This window comes from Panthera pardus, unplaced genomic scaffold (assembly GCF_024362965.1).
Source record: "Panthera pardus isolate Hobbes unplaced genomic scaffold, ASM2436296v1 HiC_scaffold_20, whole genome shotgun sequence".
Taxonomy (NCBI): domain Eukaryota; kingdom Metazoa; phylum Chordata; class Mammalia; order Carnivora; family Felidae; genus Panthera; species Panthera pardus.
Genome location: NW_026526766.1, coordinates 60061968 through 60082174, shown reverse-complemented (window position 1 = coordinate 60082174; position 20207 = coordinate 60061968). Strand labels below are relative to the sequence as shown.

General features: G+C 39.7%; 1 protein-coding gene, 1 long non-coding RNA gene and 1 other non-coding gene across 5 annotated transcripts in view; 1 reads left to right on the top strand and 2 right to left on the bottom strand.

The window, feature by feature from the left end:
- The window catches only part of LOC109270106 (uncharacterized), a 36126-nt gene extending 31581 nt beyond the window's left edge, over positions 1-4545 (bottom strand). The window contains exons 1-2 of one of the 2 annotated variants that reach the window (XR_002081433.2): positions 4434-4545; positions 3671-3755 (exon numbers count right to left, since the gene is read on the bottom strand). This is a non-coding gene — a long non-coding RNA (uncharacterized LOC109270106). Of the gene's footprint in view, positions 1-3670; positions 4124-4433 lie in introns of those variants that run through there. The other variant, XR_008424259.1, reaches the window with a different exon arrangement.
- On the top strand, positions 4161-18924 carry TRMO (tRNA methyltransferase O). Of its 2 annotated transcripts, none has more exons than XM_019454402.2 (5): positions 4161-4313; positions 8892-9066; positions 11495-11652; positions 13914-14579; positions 17669-18924. In XM_019454402.2, the coding sequence occupies exons 1-5, from the start codon at positions 4238-4240 to the stop codon at positions 17926-17928; spliced, it is 1335 nt and encodes a 444-aa protein (XP_019309947.2). In that variant the 5' UTR covers positions 4161-4237; the 3' UTR covers positions 17929-18924. The 2 variants fall into 2 exon arrangements, with proteins under 2 accessions (XP_019309947.2, XP_019309949.2); XM_019454404.2 differs by lacking the exon at positions 17669-18924 and adding an exon at positions 15158-15466.
- On the bottom strand, positions 7287-7371 carry TRNAR-UCG (transfer RNA arginine (anticodon UCG)). Its single transcript has one exon. It is a non-coding gene; the product is annotated as a tRNA-Arg (tRNA).
- Positions 18925-20207: the final 1283 nt, after the last annotated feature.

The following is a 20207-nucleotide window of genomic DNA, read 5'->3' as shown; positions in this document are numbered from 1 at the left end:
GTGAGGATCACAGCATTATTGTATGTGACACAGAGAAGGGTGAATTCGAGACATATTCAAGAGAACTACTTGTAAACTACAGTTAATGCAGGGTCCATGTGGAATAGCAGGCTAATAGGCTAAAAATCTCATATTATTAGTGTGAACAGAATTTTCCATACCAAAGATTACGTAAGGTAATGGGGAACTAAGTAAGACTTTTGAACAATGGAGTGGCAGTTTCAGTATTTTAAGAATATCTATCTGGTGATAATGGTCACGATTAGCTGAAAATGACAAGAGACTGGGGGCAGGAATAGGAACTCTTCCAGGTGGGAAGATGTCTGAAAAACTCCCTGGGATTTGGTTGGGGGGGGGGGGGTCGTTTGCAGTTTTCCCTCTGTAGAAGACTAAAGTAAAGGAGATTTCTGTGAGTAAAGGTTTAGTTTAGCAAGGGCGCAATTGCATAAGCTCTATAGGCACATAGGCACTGTGCTAGGTTCTAGGCTATACAGTGAAGAACAAGACAGAATCCCAGTCCCTCAAGCATTCGTAGTGTAGAACAGAGGTTCTTAACACTCAGGATATATTAGAACCACTGAGGTAGATTTAAAAATTACAGGGGCGCCTGGGTGGCTCAGTCGGTTAAGTGTCCGACTTCGGCTCAGGTCACGATCTCGCGGTATGTGAGTCCGAGCCCCGCGTCGGGCTCTGTGCTGACTGCTCAGAGCCTGGAGCCTGTTTCAGATTCTGTGTCTCTCTCTCTCTCTGACCCTCCCCCGTTCATGCTCTATCTCTCTCTGTCTCAAAAATAAATAAACGTTAAAAAAAAATTAAAAAAAAATAAAATAAAATAAAAAATAAAAATTACAGCTGTGCCTCCCCAGGGATTCTGATTTACCTGCCTAGGACGACATCCAGGCATAGGTATGTTAATTTTTTAGTTTATTTTTTTTTGTTGTTGTTTCAAATATTCTTTGAGGAATAATTTTAGAAATTAAAGAAAATTTGTAAAGACAGTACAGAAGTTTCTGTATACCTCTCACCCAGTTTATCCTAATGTTAACATGTTCTATAACCATGGTCCATTTATCAAAACTTAAGAAATTAAGACAGGTGACATTACCATTATTTGGATTTCATTAGTTTTTGTGCTAATGTCCTTTTTTGGCTTCAGGATCCAATCTCCGATATGACATTGCATTTAGAATATTTAAAAAGCTCTCCAGGTGAACCTTGTGCAGCTACAGTTGAGGACCACTAGTGTATGGGGAGGGTACAATGCTCTTTCCTTCCTGTTTGCACACATTCCCCCACAAACATTACATTTTTTTCCTCTTGGGGTGTATGCATCATACAATGATTACTCATACTCCATTATATTACTCAAGTGACATATTGAGGGCAGAATAACCATATAATAGTCCTTTATATCTGGATGGCACTTCAGAATTTATACTTTGATATACACTGATTTGCTCAGGAGTGTATGAAATTGGCAGGGCAGTGATTATCATTCCAGTTTTATAGATGAGGGAATAACCTCAGAGAGGCTGGGTACTCACCTAAAGTAACATCTAACTTCCTTAGTACTTTTCATGCTGGGTCTAATCTTAGAAAATCTGGTCTCAATTTCATCTGCCAGAGTGGGTCAACATTAGTCAGAAAAGGGTAGATGGAAGTTTCATGTTCTAATAGTGTTGCATTAAAGAGGAACCATAAGAGATTTGCATACGTGCCATGCACAGGGGCATAAAGGTGAAACAGATGACAAAGTAGATGGAATGAAGAATATAGAATGTTAGAAGGAGAGGGATCTTCTCTTTTTACCTTTTAGGACCCTTTCTGCTTGCCCTCTCACCCCACTCCCTGTATACACACAATCTCTGCTTTCTCACTATTCTTATTCAAACACCAGTGTGCATCTAAACATTTTCCAGTTTTCTTCTTGGCTTAAAACGTTGAGGTCACAGAATCAAAAGTTTTGCAACCATCTAAGCCCACTTTGTACTACCCTCCTCTCATGGTAGGTACAATGGTGGTTCTTAAAAATCCATGAAACACATGCTACTAAATCTAAAATGATCTCATGAGAAGTCCCAAAGCTTTAATTGTTTTTCAGGGATCCTTCATCCAAGTGAAAGATTAAGAACCATTGCAAGGGGAAGTGTTCTGTAACTGTAGGCTCATGACCACCTGTATTAGAAGCATTTAGTGTTTTTTTTTAAATTTTTTTAACGTTTTTACTTATTTTTGAGAGAGACAGAGACAGAGTACAAGCGGGGGAGGGGCAGAGATAGAGGGAATCACAGAATCTGAAGCAGGCTCCAGGCTCCAAGCTGTCAGCACAGAGCCCAATGAGGGGCTTGAACTCACGAACCATGAGATCATGACCTGAGCTGAAGTCAGACGCTTAACCAATGGAGCCACCCAGGAGCCCCAGCATTTAGTTTTTTTAAAGGCAGATTCCTAGATTTTACCTCCAAAGAAAAGATTGCCTTATAAAGTTTTTATTTATTTATTTTGAGTGGGGAGGGGCAGAGAGGGAGACAGAATCCCAAGCAGACTCCGTACTGTCCATTTAGAGCCCGACAGAGGGCTCGAACTCACAAACCTTGTGATCATGACCTCAGCCAAAATCATGAACCAGGTGTTTAACCAACTGGGCCACCTAGGCGCCCCAGAAGGTTGCCTTATAAATTACAAATAATCTTACATAACTCTAGAAAGGATAATAAAAACCTCAAATCATATAATAAAAGTGTTACATATTTAAATTCCTATTTTCCAGAACAAAAAATTTTACCTTTGAAATTTAGATGTGGCAATCTACATCAGTGTCTCCAAATCTGCTTTGCATCTCAGTACTTGCCACACTTGGGAATGCATTTTTTTTTTCGTGATTATCATTAGATAATGATATCTAAGGTCAGGAGGGCAAATACATTTCCACACTAGTCTGTCCACAAATTAAGCAATACTATCACTTTCAACACCACCATCTAGTGGCAAACACAGCTATTACAGTGCCAGTTTCACAGAGTGTATATAGCTTAATTGTTCTCAAACTTGTTTCTGCAGACACACTGATTAACAGCATTTCCCCTGGAAACAGATAAATGGCATTTTTTTTCAAATTTTCATGGACAGACGACAGAAGACATATTTATGAATGTGATCAATTTTAAAGTGTGTGTGTATGTGTATGTGTGTGTGTGTGCATGAGTGTGTTTTCAACCACAACCTTCTCTTTCAATCTTTGGCTCCTGCTGGTTATTTTCTGCTAGTGATCTATTTATTACTCCATAACAAATGAAAAGGTTTAGCGACAGCTTTTCATGGTTGTGCGTTTAAAATCTGTGGATTTGCATGCTTTTGAATATTTTATATTGCAAGCCATTTATTCTCCCCACCACAAACAGGATAAAAAGCCCATATACTGAATTACATACGCAGAGAAACTTGATATAGGTGAGAGATGACGTTACAAGTAAGTAGGTAAAAGGATAGTATCGTTACAAGGATAACTGGTCATCGCATGGGATGAAAATACGATTCTATTTGGCCCTTTTCAGAGCTGTCCAGAAACAAAGATTACAATCTCTTCTGTGTACATGGCATATTGACCCTCAATTTCATTCTCGCTTCAATTCCCGCAAAGTATGGAGCACACAAAAAACTCCCCACTTACCCCCTATTCCAGTGTGAGGCTCCCCATCCATTAGACTTTAAATAAGGCTTACTTGGGGTTCCTTGCTGACAATACATCGTTTTTACTGTGGAAAAATTGAATATACATAAGTATAAATAATCATCTGTGTATTCCTACCACGCAAGAATTTCTAACATTTCCCAACATCCGATAATTATGCTAATGTGGTAACTGCATATATCCATCCTTTTTCTTTAAAAATTCGAGAGAGACATCTTAGTGCATAAATCGTCATCGAATGTCCCCACTGGCAAGCAATGGAACGCGGAGTCGCTGACTGGCGGGGAATCGCAGCGGATCCGCTAAAGTCAACGGAGGCCCGGACCCGGGAAAGGAACCGAGGCCGGGCAATGGCTTCAGCGCTCCAACCCTAACTTTACAGGGGCCGCCAGCGCCACCCGCAGTGAGCTCGCGTCCCTCTCCGCGCATGCGCCAGCCCCTGAGCCCGCACCACCCCGCCAGCGCGGCTTCTGCGCAGGCACCAAGTTCGGACACAGGAAGCGGAAAGTCTCCCGAGTTGGGTCGGCACCTCAGTGAAAAGTAGCCATGCGCGTCTTGGAGGAGACAGGGCCTGAAGCCACAGCGACCCCGTGCGGGTGCGTGAAGCCGGCTTTGGAAACAGGTAACTTCTAAGAGACCGGCGGTTCACACCCAAAAGAGGCCTAGGCTCAGGCCTCCGACTTCAGTGCGGAGAGGGACGTAAAATGTGAGAACTTGAATCGAAGTGCGTCATTGTACTTACCGCGAAGCCACGGATCACGTGCACCAGCGACCACGTGATTTTGCTGAGGCGAGTGGGATGATGTCATCTGTTCTGGGTAGCTGTGGTTGGCTTGGTTTAGGCGTGATGGCCGGAACAGCCACGTGCAGTGTAACGGCCTTTCTCTCAGGGGGTTCTTGAGCCTGTGGGAGAGATAGGATGTGAACGTTGGTGTTAACGCGCGTTAGGAACTAATAAATGCCCCAAGAGAGAGGCCTCCTGTGCTGTAGGAAGTGAGGAGGGAGACGTGGGAAAGTTCTGGGGCGGAGAGACGGGAAATCTTTTTAAAGTGGGCCTGGAAAGATGGGCATGGGTTTATTTTCCCTTCATCATAGCAGAATATTACTTTTAGAAATTAGAAGCAAATGGAAGAAAGTCAAAGTGCACCATCATCCAGAGAAAACCACTGTTAATATCTTGGTGTCTACCTACCATACTTGTTTCAGTGCATGCACGCTAGAAAAATGAATTGATATGTGACCCCATTGTTTTGTAACTTCTTTCTAAAACAAGTTTCATATAAATCTGTGACCATTAATAATTTTAAGGGATTGCACATTATTTTTCTTTAGAGATGTGTTCTAACTAACCAGTTCGCTATTGCTGGACGTTTAGGGTACTGCCAGTTTTCATTGTTCTGAAGAAAATTGTTAAAACTAAAATCTTTGTGTGTGTGATAAATGTTTAACTTAGATTAAATTTGCTAAAAGTACTTCTACTTGGTCAGAGGTTGTGCTCATTTTAAAAAGTTGTTGCACAGTGCCAGATTGCAGGCTTATATTTTGACAGGAAGGAGCAGGGCTCAGAGGTCTACATAGCATGGGATTGGGGAGCTGTAAGTCTGAAATATTGGATGGATGAGGGGCGGGGGTGGGTGGGAACCGTTGATTGGATTCAGGATTGTAGAGAACCTTAAATACCAGTGTAAGAAATAGAAAGTCTCTTAATGGTGAAAAGTGGAAAATTTAAAGTTAGAGGGTAGCGGGGTGCCTAGAGTAGCTCCGTTGGTGTAGCTTCCGACTCTTGATTTGGGCTCAGGTCATGATCTCATGGTTGGTGAATTGGAGCCCCTCAATGGGCTCTGCCCTGACAGTATTGAGCCTGCTTGGAATTCTCTCTCTCTCCCTCTCTCTGCCCCTCCCAACTCCCCTGTGCTCTCTCTCAAAATAAATAAATAAACCTAAAAAAAAAGGGGGGTAGCATAAAATTAAGGAACAGAGTCTAGAGGATTGGTGTAGTGTATTTTAACAGGGAGAGGGACCTGCGTGGGGGACATGAATTATATAGTAAGGGTAATTTAACAGTCCAAGCAAGAGGTCAAGAAGACCAGAATTACCTTGTGTACAAAAACTCTGCATTAATAACTGTTGGTTTTTCTCTTATTACACAATTAATACAATTGTAATACTGTTAAAATGAGGGAAAGGCCTAAGTAAGAGCTTTGAAAAACACTCTTTGCTGAGCACTTGGTGTTATACTAGGTGCTTTAAATATTTTTTCCATGATATTGAAGTATTGTGAGATTCTTCACAACTGTTAATTCCACTGTGATAAGAGTTCTTGTTGTTTCTTTTACCCAAAGTTAGCTCAGTGTCTGGCAATTGTATACACCTGGAAAGTGTTTGTTAAATGAAAACAGGACACAGGGATCCCAACTTACTAGGTTAGGGCTGTTTTTTTGGCCATGTTTCTTTATGACATTTTAATGGAACTCTAGAGACTTGTTTGGCCTCAGTTTCTTCATCTTTATTTACTGTCTTTATTCCACAGGAACATGGATAAGGATAAACAAAAGAAGACCTGTAAACATATTGAAAAAATATTTAAAGTCCTCAAAAACATACACAGTATGGAAGTATCTTAGAATCATAATATTGAGAGAGAAAAAGCAAGCCTGAGAAGATAACATGTAGTTTAATACCAGTTTTTATAGAGTTCAAAGACAAAATAAAAATTATGTAGGCATGCATATACATGTGATAAAATTATATTTAAAAAACTACATTAGAAAAAGAAGTGAGTGACAAAGACCCCATTCAGGTACCTGTTTATCTCAGCGGGAAGGATGGGTGTGCCCTAGGAGAGAAACAACATTAAAAGATAACAATTTGTTGGTAAAACTCTAGTTCTTGGGATCTGTGGTGAGTACACAAGATTTCATAATATGATGCTCTAATATATATGTGTTACATATAATATTTTATATGTAGCCAATAATACAGTTTTTATAAGTGAAAAGTAAAGAAGGGTGCTGTGAGGGACACTACCAGGCCTATAATCTCACCACCTATGCTGGTAATGGAAGCTGGAAATAAAATGATGGTCTAGAGTGTCTTTATATCATCTCTTAAAAGAAGTTAGTAAAGCTTTCATGAAACGTAAAGAAAAAAAAAGTTATTTGTAAATTAGTTGTGGATACATTGGACTTTAAACCTATATTGATACTGGCTAGCCAGATTTCCTTCTTTTTTTTTTTTTTTTTAACGTTTATTTATTTTTGAGACAGAGACAGAGCATGAACGGGGGAGGGGCAGAGAGAGAGGGAGACACAGAATTGGAAGCAGGCTCCAGGCTCTGAGCCGTCAGCCCAGAGCCCGACGTGGGGCTCGAACTCACGGACTGTGAGATCATGACCTGAGCTGAAGTCGGACGCTTAACCGACTGAGCCACCCAGGCGCCCCTGGGTTTCCTTCTTTTTTTTTTTAAATTTTTTTTTTTTTTTTGACGTTTATTTATTTTTCAGACAGAGAGAGACACAGCATGAACGGGGGAGGGGCAGAGAGAGAGGGAAACACAGAATCGGAACAGGCTCCAGGCTCCGAGCCATCAGCCCAGAGCCTGATGCGGGGCTCGAACCCGCGGACCGCGAGATCGTGACCTGAGCCGAAGTCAGACGCTCAACCGACTGAGCCACCCAGGCGCCCCTGGGTTTCCTTCTTTTGAAAGGAGTTGCCACTTAGGAAAAAAAAAGGGTTTCTAATTATTATAAAAAGTTCAAATATTCTATAAATTACAAAGTCAAATATAAAAATAATCCAAAAATCTCACTATCCATTTTACATGTTACCACATCCATTTACCAAAATGTTAACATTTTGGTGAACATCCTTCCAAATAGTTTTCTCAGCATACGTGTACATATTTAGGTGAATGTATAAACAAACTTTCATAAATGGGATTATGTTCTTTCACTTTTTCAATTCCCATTTTAATCAGGTTAGACTTAATGCTTTTTTCCATGTAACATGAATTTTTTGAGTATCTACCCCCGTGCATGCAATATAGACAGTGAACACTGCAGTAAACAAGACAAAAACTCCTGCCCACAGGGAGCTTACATTCTAAAGGGGCAGAGAGCTACTGGACAAGCCTAATCTGAAATCTACCCTGTGTCTAGACATTTTAGTAGTATGATCCCATGTACTCCCTTTATTGCTTAAACAACTTTGTTTTGTATGTTCTGTTTTTAATTGAATGCATCCCTATTTGGACACGTTTTCCCCACTATCCAAAAGTAGAGCATCCCTACAAAATGTTTCATAAGCTGAAATGGCATAATGCAAAGTAGTTACCATTAATTTATATGGAAAATATTTTGAGCATTCCTCAATGCAAAAAATAATCTCTCTTAGGCTTTTCTGTTACCTGAGGACACATCTTGCTAGTGGATGCACGAAACAAGATAAACCACAGATGCTCACAGACAAAGTTCAAAAATCTAGTGTCTTGATGCTCAGATGCTTCCTGGGGAAGGACCTGGGTGGGGCCGATCTCACACCTTGAGGTGCACCCTGCATCTATAACAGCTCTCTGCAAAACAGATACTGAACAGTATTTTCAATTTTTGCCTTTTTTGGTAAAAATAAACATTGGATTTCTTTTGATTAGCAAAAACAGGTACTAATGTAGGTCTTCTGTAAATGTGCAGTGGCTTAATGCAGACTTATGAAAAGCATGAGGATATCTGTATACAACCTCTGTCTCCTTATCTTTAATTATTCTTTGCCTTATCTTTCATACTCCAGCCAAGCAAACTAGCTTGTTCCCTACATGTGCTGTGACAGTTCTCATTTAACTTTGTGTGTGTGTTATTCCCTCTATAGTAAATACCGTTTTAGCCCTGACCAAAGTCACATGCCTTAGAAAATGGTAACATAGAATTTGATTTATGGTCATAGTAGAACATCTAAAAATGCTCCCTGTCTTTCTTTTCTTAGACCTGTACTCTTTCTGGCTCATCATCCAAAGGGATATAATAATGCGTATGTAATAATGAGGCTATTTATATATATTCATGATACTATATGAATCATTTTTAATAGTTGCATAACACTTGGTAGATGTTAAAACTATGAATTCAGTGCATTAAAGAAAACATGTTTTCCTACATCTTTATTTGACATTTTGACTAATGATTTCTTACCTGATTTTCTTCTGTAGGGAATCTTTTAACTGAGCCAGTTGGCTACTTGGAATCCTGTTTCTCAGCCAAGAATGGTACTCCAAGGCAGCCATCTGTTTGTAGCCATTCGCGAGCTTGTTTGAGAATTCGGAAGAGCATCTTTAATAATCCTGAACATTCCTTGATGGGCTTAGAACAGTTTTCTCATGTTTGGTAAGTTGTTTTATAATTAGAAGTGGTTCTTTGGGCCAGAACTTGCCCTTGAGTAAAGTATTCCAGTTGAAGGCAATCTTGGAGTCTGCCATCCAGACCATCCTTCCTATTGCATGGAATTCACGTACCATGTTCTCACACGTGATTGTCTGTATATCTTGAGCAACCTCATGGAAGCTTGGAATCCACTTAGGGGGCATGTTCCCATTTGCAGTTGGTTCTGACTATAATAAATGCCTTCTGTCGAGCTGAAATCTGCAGACCTTTTTGATTCTGCCTGTGGGTACCTATTGTCTTCTGGACCAGGGGTCAGCAAGCTACAGCCCATGGACCAAATACATCTACCTCCTATCTTTGTAAATATGTTTATGGGAACACAGCCACTCCTATTCATTTATGTATTGTGTGTAGCTGCTTTTGTGGTTTAGTGGCAGAGTTGAACAGTTACAACAGAGACTGGTTGGCCTGCAAACCCTCAAATATTTACTGTTTGACCCTTTACAGAAAAAGTTTGCATGACTCTACTCTAGACCCATGAAGAATTAAGTCTATTCTTCCTAAAGACAAAAGAGCTTTAGAAATCTGGATACTTTAAATAATAAAGTGTTCCCTATATTAGGACCTGTGTTATACTAGTGTTACTGATTGTCACTTGGAATTCTGTCTCTGTCCATTCTTCCTCACTCCAGCATCACCAGTATGGCTTGGTCTAATTTTAAAGTGAAGACCTAAAATTAGGTATTTATTCTGAAATAGTTTATATTTCACATTAATTTGGAGATGTGGGTAGAGTAAAAACATGAGTGTCTGACCTAGTTTGTAGGATCTTGGTTAAATTAATTAAGTTAAAAACATTTACTGATATAAAAAAAATAGGTCTGGATCTATATAAAGAGATTTTTCTGTATCCCTCCTATTTTTCTCCTCTCTCATCCTCACCCCCTTACACTCTTCAGAGATTATTGTTGTTAACAGCTTGGTGTATATCCTACCAGGCTTTTTCTTTTCCTTTTTTAATACACATAGAAGCATATACATACACATTGGGAGTGAGTGTTTTAAACAATGGAATATGTTTTCTTCACTCAACAGTATATATCATGACAGTACATAGAGATTTATCCTTTTTGCTTTGATGGCTGTCTGCTTTTGGAAAATATGGGTATACCATGATTTGACCATTCTCTTGCTAATGGATAGTTATTTTGGTATTACAGTAGTGCTGTAACAAACCTTCTTAGACACAATTCTTGACACTTGGGTATTTTTTACAAATAGGGTATCAGAAATGGATATCGAGCTAGAGGGGGTGCATATTTATAACTTTGGAGACCTACTGCCAAATTGCACTTTAGTAAGCTTAATTTATGTTTCAAAGATGTATAAAAATGACCTTTTCTCTGCGTTCTTGCTGACACTATATGTTATCAGTTTTTTTTTACATTTTTGCCTGACAGGGAAAAACAGTATTTTATTTTTCAGTTCAATTTCTAAATTATTAGGTTCAACATCTTTTCATATGGTTGCTATTTTTTACTCTTTTGTGAGTTGTCTATTCATGTTCTTGGCTTAATTTCTTATGAGTTGTCCTTTTCTTTGTGATATGTAGGAACAGTTTATATACCACAGATATTAACTCATCATCCATTATACAGGTAGCAGACATTTTCTCCTGAGATGACATTGTGTAGTCATAAACTTAATGAATTCAAATCTGTTGTTTCTCTTCTTGGCTTCCTTCTTTTGTGTTTTGTTTAGGAGTGCCTAGTCAAGTTATTTAACATTTCTGAGCCTCATTTTCCTCATTTTTTTTTTTAAAGACACACTTTTTTTTTTATGTTTATTTTAGAGAGAGAGAGAGAGAGACAGAGCGTGAGCAGGGGAGGGGCAAAGAGAGAGGGAGACACAGAATCTGAAGCAGACTCCAGGCTCTGAGCTGTCTGCACAGAGCACAATGCAGGCTTGAACTCATGAACCGTGAGATCATGACCTGAGCCGAAGTCGGATGCTTAACCAACTGAGCCACCCAGGCACCCCACAATTTCCTCATTCTTAATGGGGATAAATTACAAATCTTACACTTGTTAAGAGAATTAAACGAAATGAGTATAAAATTGTCTAGCATACTGCCTGGCAAACAGAAGGCATTTACTTCGTAAATTTTGCTCATTTAGGCACTTCACAAACATTTGCTAAGTTCCTACCATATGCCAGTAATTGTGTTAGAGGCAAAGGATATGGAAATAAAACTCTGCCTCCCTTCAGGGAATCAGAATGGTATTTTCCCCCTCATTGCTTACATTTTAATACCATTAAAAGCATTGTTTCAGTTCTAATTTATGGGATTAAAGATTGTTTCCCCTCAAATCATTATGATACATTAACTTGTGTTCTTTTCTTACTCAGTGGTTTGGTTTATTTTCAATAGGATTTTGTTTGTTTTTCACAAAAATGGTCATTTGAGCTGTAAGGCGAAAGTGCAGCCTCCTAGGCTGAATGGCGCAAAGACTGGAGTTTTCTCCACAAGGAGCCCTCATCGTCCCAATGCAATAGGATTGACTCTGGCCAAGCTGGAAAAGGTAGAAGGTAAAACATTTCCTTTCTACTTTTATCTTTTTATCCTTACCCAAAAGAAGTCTTCTAAAGCCAATGTAGTATTCACCACTGCCTGTTATTCAGATGATTACCAATGGTGCGAACCCCTGAGAACTGTCAGACGTTGAAGAAAATGAAATGACTCAAGGAATGTTACACTTAGAAATCAGTGCTCATAGGATGCTCAGAGTCTGATTATATCATCACATATGTCAGAATTTATTAAGTTATTTTAAAATAATGAAAGATTTCATAATCTTTACATTAGTAACCAAATTTTCTTTGGCTTGGAATACAATAAATACAAAATAATTCAAAAATAATTGGTCACTTTCAGAATTAATACACAGTAACTGGTTGTATGTGGAGATATGGTAAACACACAGGGTGGTGTTGTATTATTTCTTCCTTGCACCTTTGAGGAACTGGACGTGCGTCCTGGCTGTAGCACAGCTGTTAACTCTGATGTGTGGCAAAGGATCTGTGATGAATCTCGCTATAATATTTAATACCTGTCAGATTGTGGAAGTACCTGTGTAGAATATCAGATTAGTCTTAACTGTGTGTTCATATATAGCCTAGTTAATGGACCATACATTTTTTGGAAGCATCCCTTTCTTTTTTTTTTTTTTTCTTATTAAAGTATAAATGATATGTTAGTTTCAATTGTACTATATAATTCAATATTTATATGCATTGTGAAATCATCATCGTAATAAGTCTAGTAACCATTTGTCACCATACAGAGTTACAAAAGTTTTTTTTCTTATAATGTGAATTTCCAAGATTTACTCTCAACAACTTTCAAATATATGAGACCGTATTATTGACTGTAGTCACTGTGCTATACATCACATCCCCATGACTCATTTATTTTACAGTTGGAAGTTTGTACCTCTTGGTCCATTTCAGCCATTTCACCCATCTCCCCACCCTCTTCTCTCTGGAAGCCACCAATCTATTCTCTGTATTTTTGAGTTTTGGTTTGTATCTTTGTTTTGTTTGTTAGTAAAGCATCCTGTTCTTGAATCACTCTGACCTAATAAGCACATTTGTTAGGCAAAAGATGAAATAGGTATACTGGGAATCAGAAGACCATTCCAGGCCTTAGCTTGCTTGTTTGTAAAATGGGCTCAGGAGCAGGACCTGCCCTCTCTGGAACTCCATAGTATTTTTTAGGGTCTTATGAGACAAAAGTTCTAAGAGTAGTTTTCAGGCTGCTTAGTACTAAATAGGTAAGACCAGTTATTTTGTTTGTTTTATCCCAGAACTTGAACTTCCTCCCCTGGATTGTATTCAGCTGGGCCTTAGGGAGGTTTTCCAGGAAAATTCTGTAGCCAGTTCAACTTGAGCTTTATCAGTTTGTGATGGCTAACCAGCTTGGGTAGTAGTACTGGAACATTTTATGATCATTCATGTAACCCACACATATTTTCTGAGCACTATAAATGTGCCAGGGATTGTTCTAGGTGCTGAGGTATAGTGGTAAACAAATCAGATAAAAAATCCCTGCACTGTAGAAGAACTTAAAATTCTAACAGGGAGATCAAACGAGAAATGTAAAAGGCAAATACAGTAATACTGTAGGCATTCTTAACAAATAAGTGTTATGGTGACTTCTAGTATTTATGTGGTGCTTGACAGTTTGTAAAGAGGGTTCACGTATGTTCAGTGTCTCTTTGGGCTTGATAGGGTAGCAGTCTTACTTCCATGGATGAAGGAACTGAGGCTCTTTGATGTTTGATAATTTTCCTAATAGCATCCAGCCAAGTGGTTGTCTGACTAAATCCCATGAATTTTTACCCATGTTACAATGCCTTTCCTCCTTCTGCAGACGTTGTTAGGCATAATCCATCACCTAGGAAATCCAAAGTCCTCATTCCAAAGTTCCAGGCTCATTCACAGTGAGCATGTTGTAGAAATCAGTTTCCTGTGTTGGTCATGTTTAAAAAAAATTTTTTTTTCTTAACATTTATTCCTTTTTTGAGAGAGAGAGAGAGCCAGAAAGGCTTTGTAGAAGAGATGTTATATTAAGAGCCTTAAAGAACATGCAGGAGTTTGACAAGTAAAGAAGAGGATGGGTTTCCAGGTAGAATGAAAAGGGTGTCTTGGTACCAGGTATCAGAGAGCCTGGCGTGTAAGAGAATTGTGAGTAAGCTTGGTGAGACATAAAAGGATGGTGTTAGTTTATAATTGTTTGCACTATTCTTCATTGTTATTATTTCTAAGACGAGGTATTTTTCACATTATAGGTGGAGCCATATACCTTTCTGGAATTGACATGATTCATGGCACACCTGTCCTAGACATAAAGCCCTACATAGCTGAGTATGACTCACCACAAAATTTGATTGAACATTTACAGGACTTTAATTTACAGAATAACCAATATAAGCACCCAAACACGCCCCGGTCCGGTGGCAAGACTGACAGCTGTGACCAGCAACAGCTCTCAAGGTATGATAAACCACAACACTATGGTCACACTGAGGAGAAACTTAAATGTGCCGAAGACAGAACTTCAGGAGAAAACTATATGAAATGTGACAGCTCAACACAAATCCGGCGAAACTCCCCTAAGCACAGAGAGATAGTGGGAGATTTGGGTGTCGAATCCAGAAGTGATCAGAGTCCAAGTGTGGCAGAAGAGCAAATCGGCCCATATTTCCTGGAGAAGAGGTTCTCAGAGGAAGGTACAGAAAGGAGGCAAAGGAGAGGGAAAGAAGCAGTGATTGCACAAGGAAGTAGTACAGAGGTCCAGCCTGTGGTCCTTCACTGCCGTCCCAGGAGGGCTGATGCAGCCCACTGCAGCGTGGTCCCCGCGTGGGTGAGAGAGGCCCCTGTGGCCACCTTGGAAGTGCGGTTTACTCCTCACGCAGAGATGGATCTTGAGCACCTCAGTTCAGGAGGTGTACCAGGTACTTTCTGTTTCTTATTTCTGAATGAGAACTTTAGTCAAATTTGGTATTTCTGAGGGCAGTCATACAGCATATTTGTCAGGATGACTGGTCGTAAGAAATGCAGGAGTATAAAATAATATTTGGGCAACACCACCATCTGACGACTTCCATTCAGCCACGTTGTTCAGTACAGTGAGTCCCAAAACTCAGTAAAGTGTTTCTGAGAATGGCTGTTGCCTCATGAGGTGGCTCGTGATTTAAGTCCTCTTATCAGTCTGTTACAGTAGTTCCTGGGGTTTTCAAACAGCATTCAGAAGCTAAATTATGCTTGTTCTATACTTATGTCAATTACATTTTTTCATCTGTTTTACTGTCTGACTAGAGAAATATCCCATCTTATTCCATCAGGTGGCACAGAGCCCAAGAGTAAGAGGTAAAGGGTCTCTTAGCACAGTTATTGTCACCATAAAGTCCCAGCCCTAAAGACATACCTTTCACTGTAGAAGAGGGGCCACAGGGCTTTTACTGGGAGCATGTTTACTTTACCACATGGTTTTTAACAAACATTGTAATATGGTTTCCCCTGTCCACAGCAGATCCCGAGCAGCAATCTAGAGTGAAGGAAGGGGCTGTTAAGAGGTAGCTGCAGTGATTCCAGTAAGAAGTAGTCAGTTAAGTTGCCAAGAGTGTGTCTGATTTCGTCCGCCACTCCAGGATGTGTTTCTCGTTCTTCCCTAATGCTTTGTGTTTAAACAAAGCATTTAATTTTTAAATTGACCTCTGTATTTAAGAAGTTCTGTTTATGGGGCACCTGGGTGGCTCAGTCAGTTAAGCATCCACCTCTTGATTTCGACTTGGATCATGATCTCATGAGTGCAGAGCCTGCTTGGGATTCATATTCTCTCTCTCTCTCTCTCTCTCTCTCTCTCTCTCTCTCTTTCTTTCTCTGCCCTTCTCATGCTTACTCTCTCTCTCTCACAAATAAATGAATAAAAAACTTAAAAAACAATTCTGTTTATGAAAGTTGTTTCATCATTGTATACAGTTGATGGGAGGAGGAAGGTAAGTTTAAAAGGATTTTGTGATAGAACAAAGAAAGCAGTGCTGCCTGGAAGATACTTTGTATTTATACTTACTCTTTGGCCTGCGGTTATCAGTGAATGCTTCGTACTTTGGAAAGTTTTATCTTTTTCAAACTCTAGTGCTATGTGTCTGAGAGATTACAGTATGCCTTATTGATTTAAAAAAATCATTAAAAAGAATTATGAAATGTAACTTTAAAACAAGGACTGATTTAGAACAGAATTTGGAGCCAGTACAGAAATAAGAAATGACCTCGGGAAGTTTATAGTCTAGAAAAGAGAAAAGATATTGAATGGCAGCGTGTTGTGTGTGTTGGGTTGGGGGGGGAGGACGTGGGGATTGGTGCTGGAACGGAGTGTTGTGGGTACATGAGGCAGAGAAGGATTGTGACTTGGGGAGCAGAGAGGAAACCTGGGAAGGCTTCCTGGAGGAAAAAGTATTTGAGCTAAACTTGGAAGGTTTAGTTGTCAGAGAAGTGAGGTGCCAGGTGAACAACCAAAGGCCTGGAGCTTTTACCAGTTACACTGTTTAATTAAAGAGTGTGATGTTTTTAAAGCTCCTCTTTTTTGAGTGGCCCTGGAGTCCTTTTATGAGCCATGCAATAAAGGAATATTAGCACTGCATAATTGGTCCTTCTTTTTTTTGTTTTTGTCTTTGTTTTTTTAAAGGATTCTGTGTGATCAGCATTTGAATTGGTTGGTCCTTCGTTTTTGACCAAAAATTGAACTTCATGGCTTTACTTACAAACTTACTTATTGGATATAGCCCAGAGTGATTTTTGGCTGTTGTCTAAAAATTGAATTTACTTGCAGAAGAATAAAGATCTACCACCACTCCAGACGATATTTTGAATAGGGACAACACTGTTTAAATCACATACCTTCCTGGAAGGGCCCAGCCTTCATTTGGATGTATGTTATGTTGTAGCTATTAAAAGTTAGGTCACAGTTGGGGCTCCTGGATGGCTGAGTCGGTTAGGCATCCGACTTTGGCTCAGGTCATGATCTCGCGGTGTGTGAGTTCAAGTCCCGCGTCGGGCTCTGTGCTGAAAGCTTGGAGCCTGCTTCAGATTCTGTGTCTCCCTCTTTCTCTGCCCCTCCTTACTCGTGCTCTGTCTCCTTCTCTGTCTCCAAAATAAATAAACATTTTAAAAAAAAAGTTAAGTCACAGTTAATTTTTTATTTAAGTTTTGTACATACTGTATTTTTAAAAATTATAATACATCCACAATTATATAAATGTAGGAAGTTTGCTACTTAACAGGGTTAAACATCTTTTTACCTGAAATATAAACCTGGGTGGCATGGGGTGGCTTGTTCCCTCGTGATGGTGTTCAACTTTCTCAGCGTATCTGTTTTGTCATGTCCTTGTTCCTTAGGGAATGTGGTGTTACTTTTTTTTTTTTTTTTTATGTTTATTTTTGAGAGAGAGAGTGCAAGCAGGACGGGGCAGAGAGAGGGGGACAGAAGATCCAAAGTGGGCTCTGCACTGACAGCAGCGAGCCCAGTGTGGGCTCAGACTCGCGAACTGTGAGATCATGACCTGAGCCGAAGTTGGACACTCAACCGACTGAGCCACCCAGTCGCCCCTGGGGTGTTATTTTAAGTAGGGGTGTGACACCAACTATCTGAGGCACCTTCTCTTACCTATAGCTGGAGCTCTGGGTATATGTGGGTTTAGTCCTCTTTCTTGTGGCTTTCTGAGAATGCTGGGACTGTGAATGCATTTCCCTGACCATACTTCCTTTCTCAGAAGAAAATGACAAGGAATTGAATTAAAGTCTGTGTTGAGATTAGATAGAAGATTTTGTTTAGCGCATGAAAATTGGGGGCATGCATAAGTTTAATCTAATGATAGTAAATACTACTTGAAAGTGACATTCTGTGTAATGACTGAATAGATTGGCAAACCCAGTTCATTTTACGTGATCATCAAGGAACCAACCAAACTCCACATTAAAGTTCACTGTAATGAAATTTGACGTGCATGACTTTCAGCATTAAGTTGTATTATTCTCATTGCAGATGGCAGTCAGTCTTCATTTAAATATTTTCAATCAGCAGAGGAAGCAAGGCATGCCATTGAGGCTGTGCTGTCAGCTGACCCTCGGTCTGTGTATCGACGGAAGCTCTGCCAGGATCGCCTTTTCTACTTTACTGTAGACATAGCGCATGTCACTTGCTGGTTTGGTGATGGCTTTGCAGAGGTTCTAAGGATCAAGCCAGCTTCGGAGCCTATTCAAATGACTGACCCTACAGAGTCCTTGGTGTCTCTGGGATCGTAAGTAGCCTCTATCGTGTGTTTTAAACAGCCTAATTGACTTTGGATGGGGCTGTTGGATTATCTGTATAAGCTAACAATGTGCCGCCTTTGCAAAAAGAAGCAACACTTTGTGATCTCATTGCTTTGATTGATTTGGGTTGTTCAAAATATTTATTTGAAAAACCTATATTTTAATAAAGTGAGAGATGTAAAATTTAGAGAAGTTGCCATATGCTTTTCAGTTGGTTAATGTTGAAGAATCCAAAGGTGTTGATGTCTCATTGATTTCTGAAAGAAGCTGATTATTCTTGGCACTTGGTAAAACTGGGCGGAGAGCATTCTAGCAGGAACTTACAAGCTAAGGGGATCTGTTCAACAATTCATACTGGTTTTCTTGTCTGGAATAGTTTGACCCCTCTATTTTATTTTAAATCAAACTGAGTTAACATTGTTTTAAGAAACTAACAGATCTGGGGCACCTGGGTGGCCCAGTTGATAGAGTGTCCGGTTTTGGCTCAGGTCATGATCTCACAGTTTGTGAGTTTGAGCCCCGCGTCAGGCTGTGTGCTGACAGCTTGGAGCCTGGAGCCTGTTTCGGATTCTGTGTCTCCCTCTCTCTCTGCTCCTCCCTTGCTTGTGCTTGGTTTCTCTCTCCTCTCTCTCTCTCTCTCTCAAAAATAAATAAACATTAAAAAAAAATAAAAAAAAACGAAACTAACAGATCGAACACAAGTGGTTGTAAAGATTTTTAGAGATTAAACCCCTGTATATCAGAGACTTTGGCCCATACACATATATATGTATGTAGTATGCATATATTTAATCCTGATTCCAAAATAGACACTCTGAAGTTTCTCTGGATGTCTTTGTATCAGAAAAGAAAGTCATTCCAGAGGTCCAAGAAAATAACTTAATTACCGGGTTATTTCTTACTTATTGTGTATTTACTGAAAAGCTACTGTGGGTTAGGTTTTGGTGATAAAAGGAGGTAAAAACAAGATGCAGTTCTTGTTGCAGGTCATAGGGGAGGAATTATTTTATTACAGTTAGATAAATATAGTAATTAAGTCTGTTCATGGTTCCTGTGTAGTACCATGTAGGAAGCAGTTGTAAGAATGTATTGCCTATAGGTGATTTTAATGATGTGATCCCAGATAACTGAAGATTTATGATCAGCATAACCAAATTAGATACCTGTCAACATGAGAGGCTTTCCTAATCACAACTGTAAATCTTTTTTCTTTAATTTTTTTTTTAACGTTTATTCATTTTTGAGAGACACAGAGAGACAGCATGAGTGGGGAAGGGGCAGAGAGAGAGGGAGACACAGAATCTGAAACAGGCTCCAGGCTCTGAGCGGTCAGCACAGAGCCCGACACGGGGCTCGAACTCATGAACTGTGAGATCATGACCTGAGCCGAAGTCGGCCGCTTAACCAACTGAGCCACCGAGGCGCCCCACAACTGTAAATCTTAATAGCTGATTGGTCACGGTTTTGAAATGAGTCCTGCTGCCTGTAGATACTTGGACAGAGTCATTTGCGGCTGATGACACTGCACTCTTGAACCAAACTGGATTGCCTTTGAGGTTGCTTATAACCTCTTGGGGAAGTATCTTTAATTTGATTTTTAAAATCTCTTTATTTTGAGATAATTACAGATTCACAGGAAGTTGCAAAAATAGTGTAGAGGCCATGTGTACCCTTCACCTGGCTGCTTCCCATGGTAACATCTTACATAAACTGTAGTATAATGTTAAAACTAGGAAGTTGACATTAGTATAATCTTTTATTTCGATTTTGATGCCTTTTCTCTTAAAATTATTTTGAGACTAAATCAGGGCTTGAAGCACAAAATGTTGATATTTAATATTGAAAAAATAGTCTGAGGATGATAACAACCAGCCTTCTAGCAACAGGACTGTTCAGTTGTTTGAGATTTTAATATACATTCTCAGGATTTTAGAACTAAAATCCTAAATATAATCCAGGTTAGTTCTCTGCCCACTTACCAGTCTCTTCAGTATTCCCAGTGTTTGGCCTTTAAGCCCCCACTTAAACCCCTGAGTGATGATCCTTCACCCCTGCTCTTTGTAGTTCATTATGTATGATAGTGCTCATTATTAAAATACTCTTTCTTTCTATGAGATAAAGTCTGTTCCCTGATAACCACTGTTATGTAGAGGGGCCACATAACATATGGCTGATAGTGCCCTTGTGTTAGCCTGTCAGATATTATTCTAGCTCCCTACCCCTCAGTCCTGTCTCTCTGCTGAGCCACCCACCCCCTCCCCCCGTTTCCT

What these genes read in the sequence shown, in the direction of transcription:
- TRMO (XM_019454402.2), top strand. Translation starts at nt 4,238, where the DNA reads ATGCGCGTCTTGGAGGAGACAGGGCCTGAAGCCACAGCGACCCCGTGC. An exon ending in GAACAGTTTTCTCATGTTTG is followed by an intron (nt 9,067 to 11,494) that starts GTAAGTTGTTTT and finishes TATTTTCAATAG; the next exon opens with GATTTTGTTTGTTTTTCACA. An exon ending in CAGTTCAGGAGGTGTACCAG is followed by an intron (nt 14,580 to 17,668) that starts GTACTTTCTGTT and finishes TTCTCATTGCAG; the next exon opens with ATGGCAGTCAGTCTTCATTT.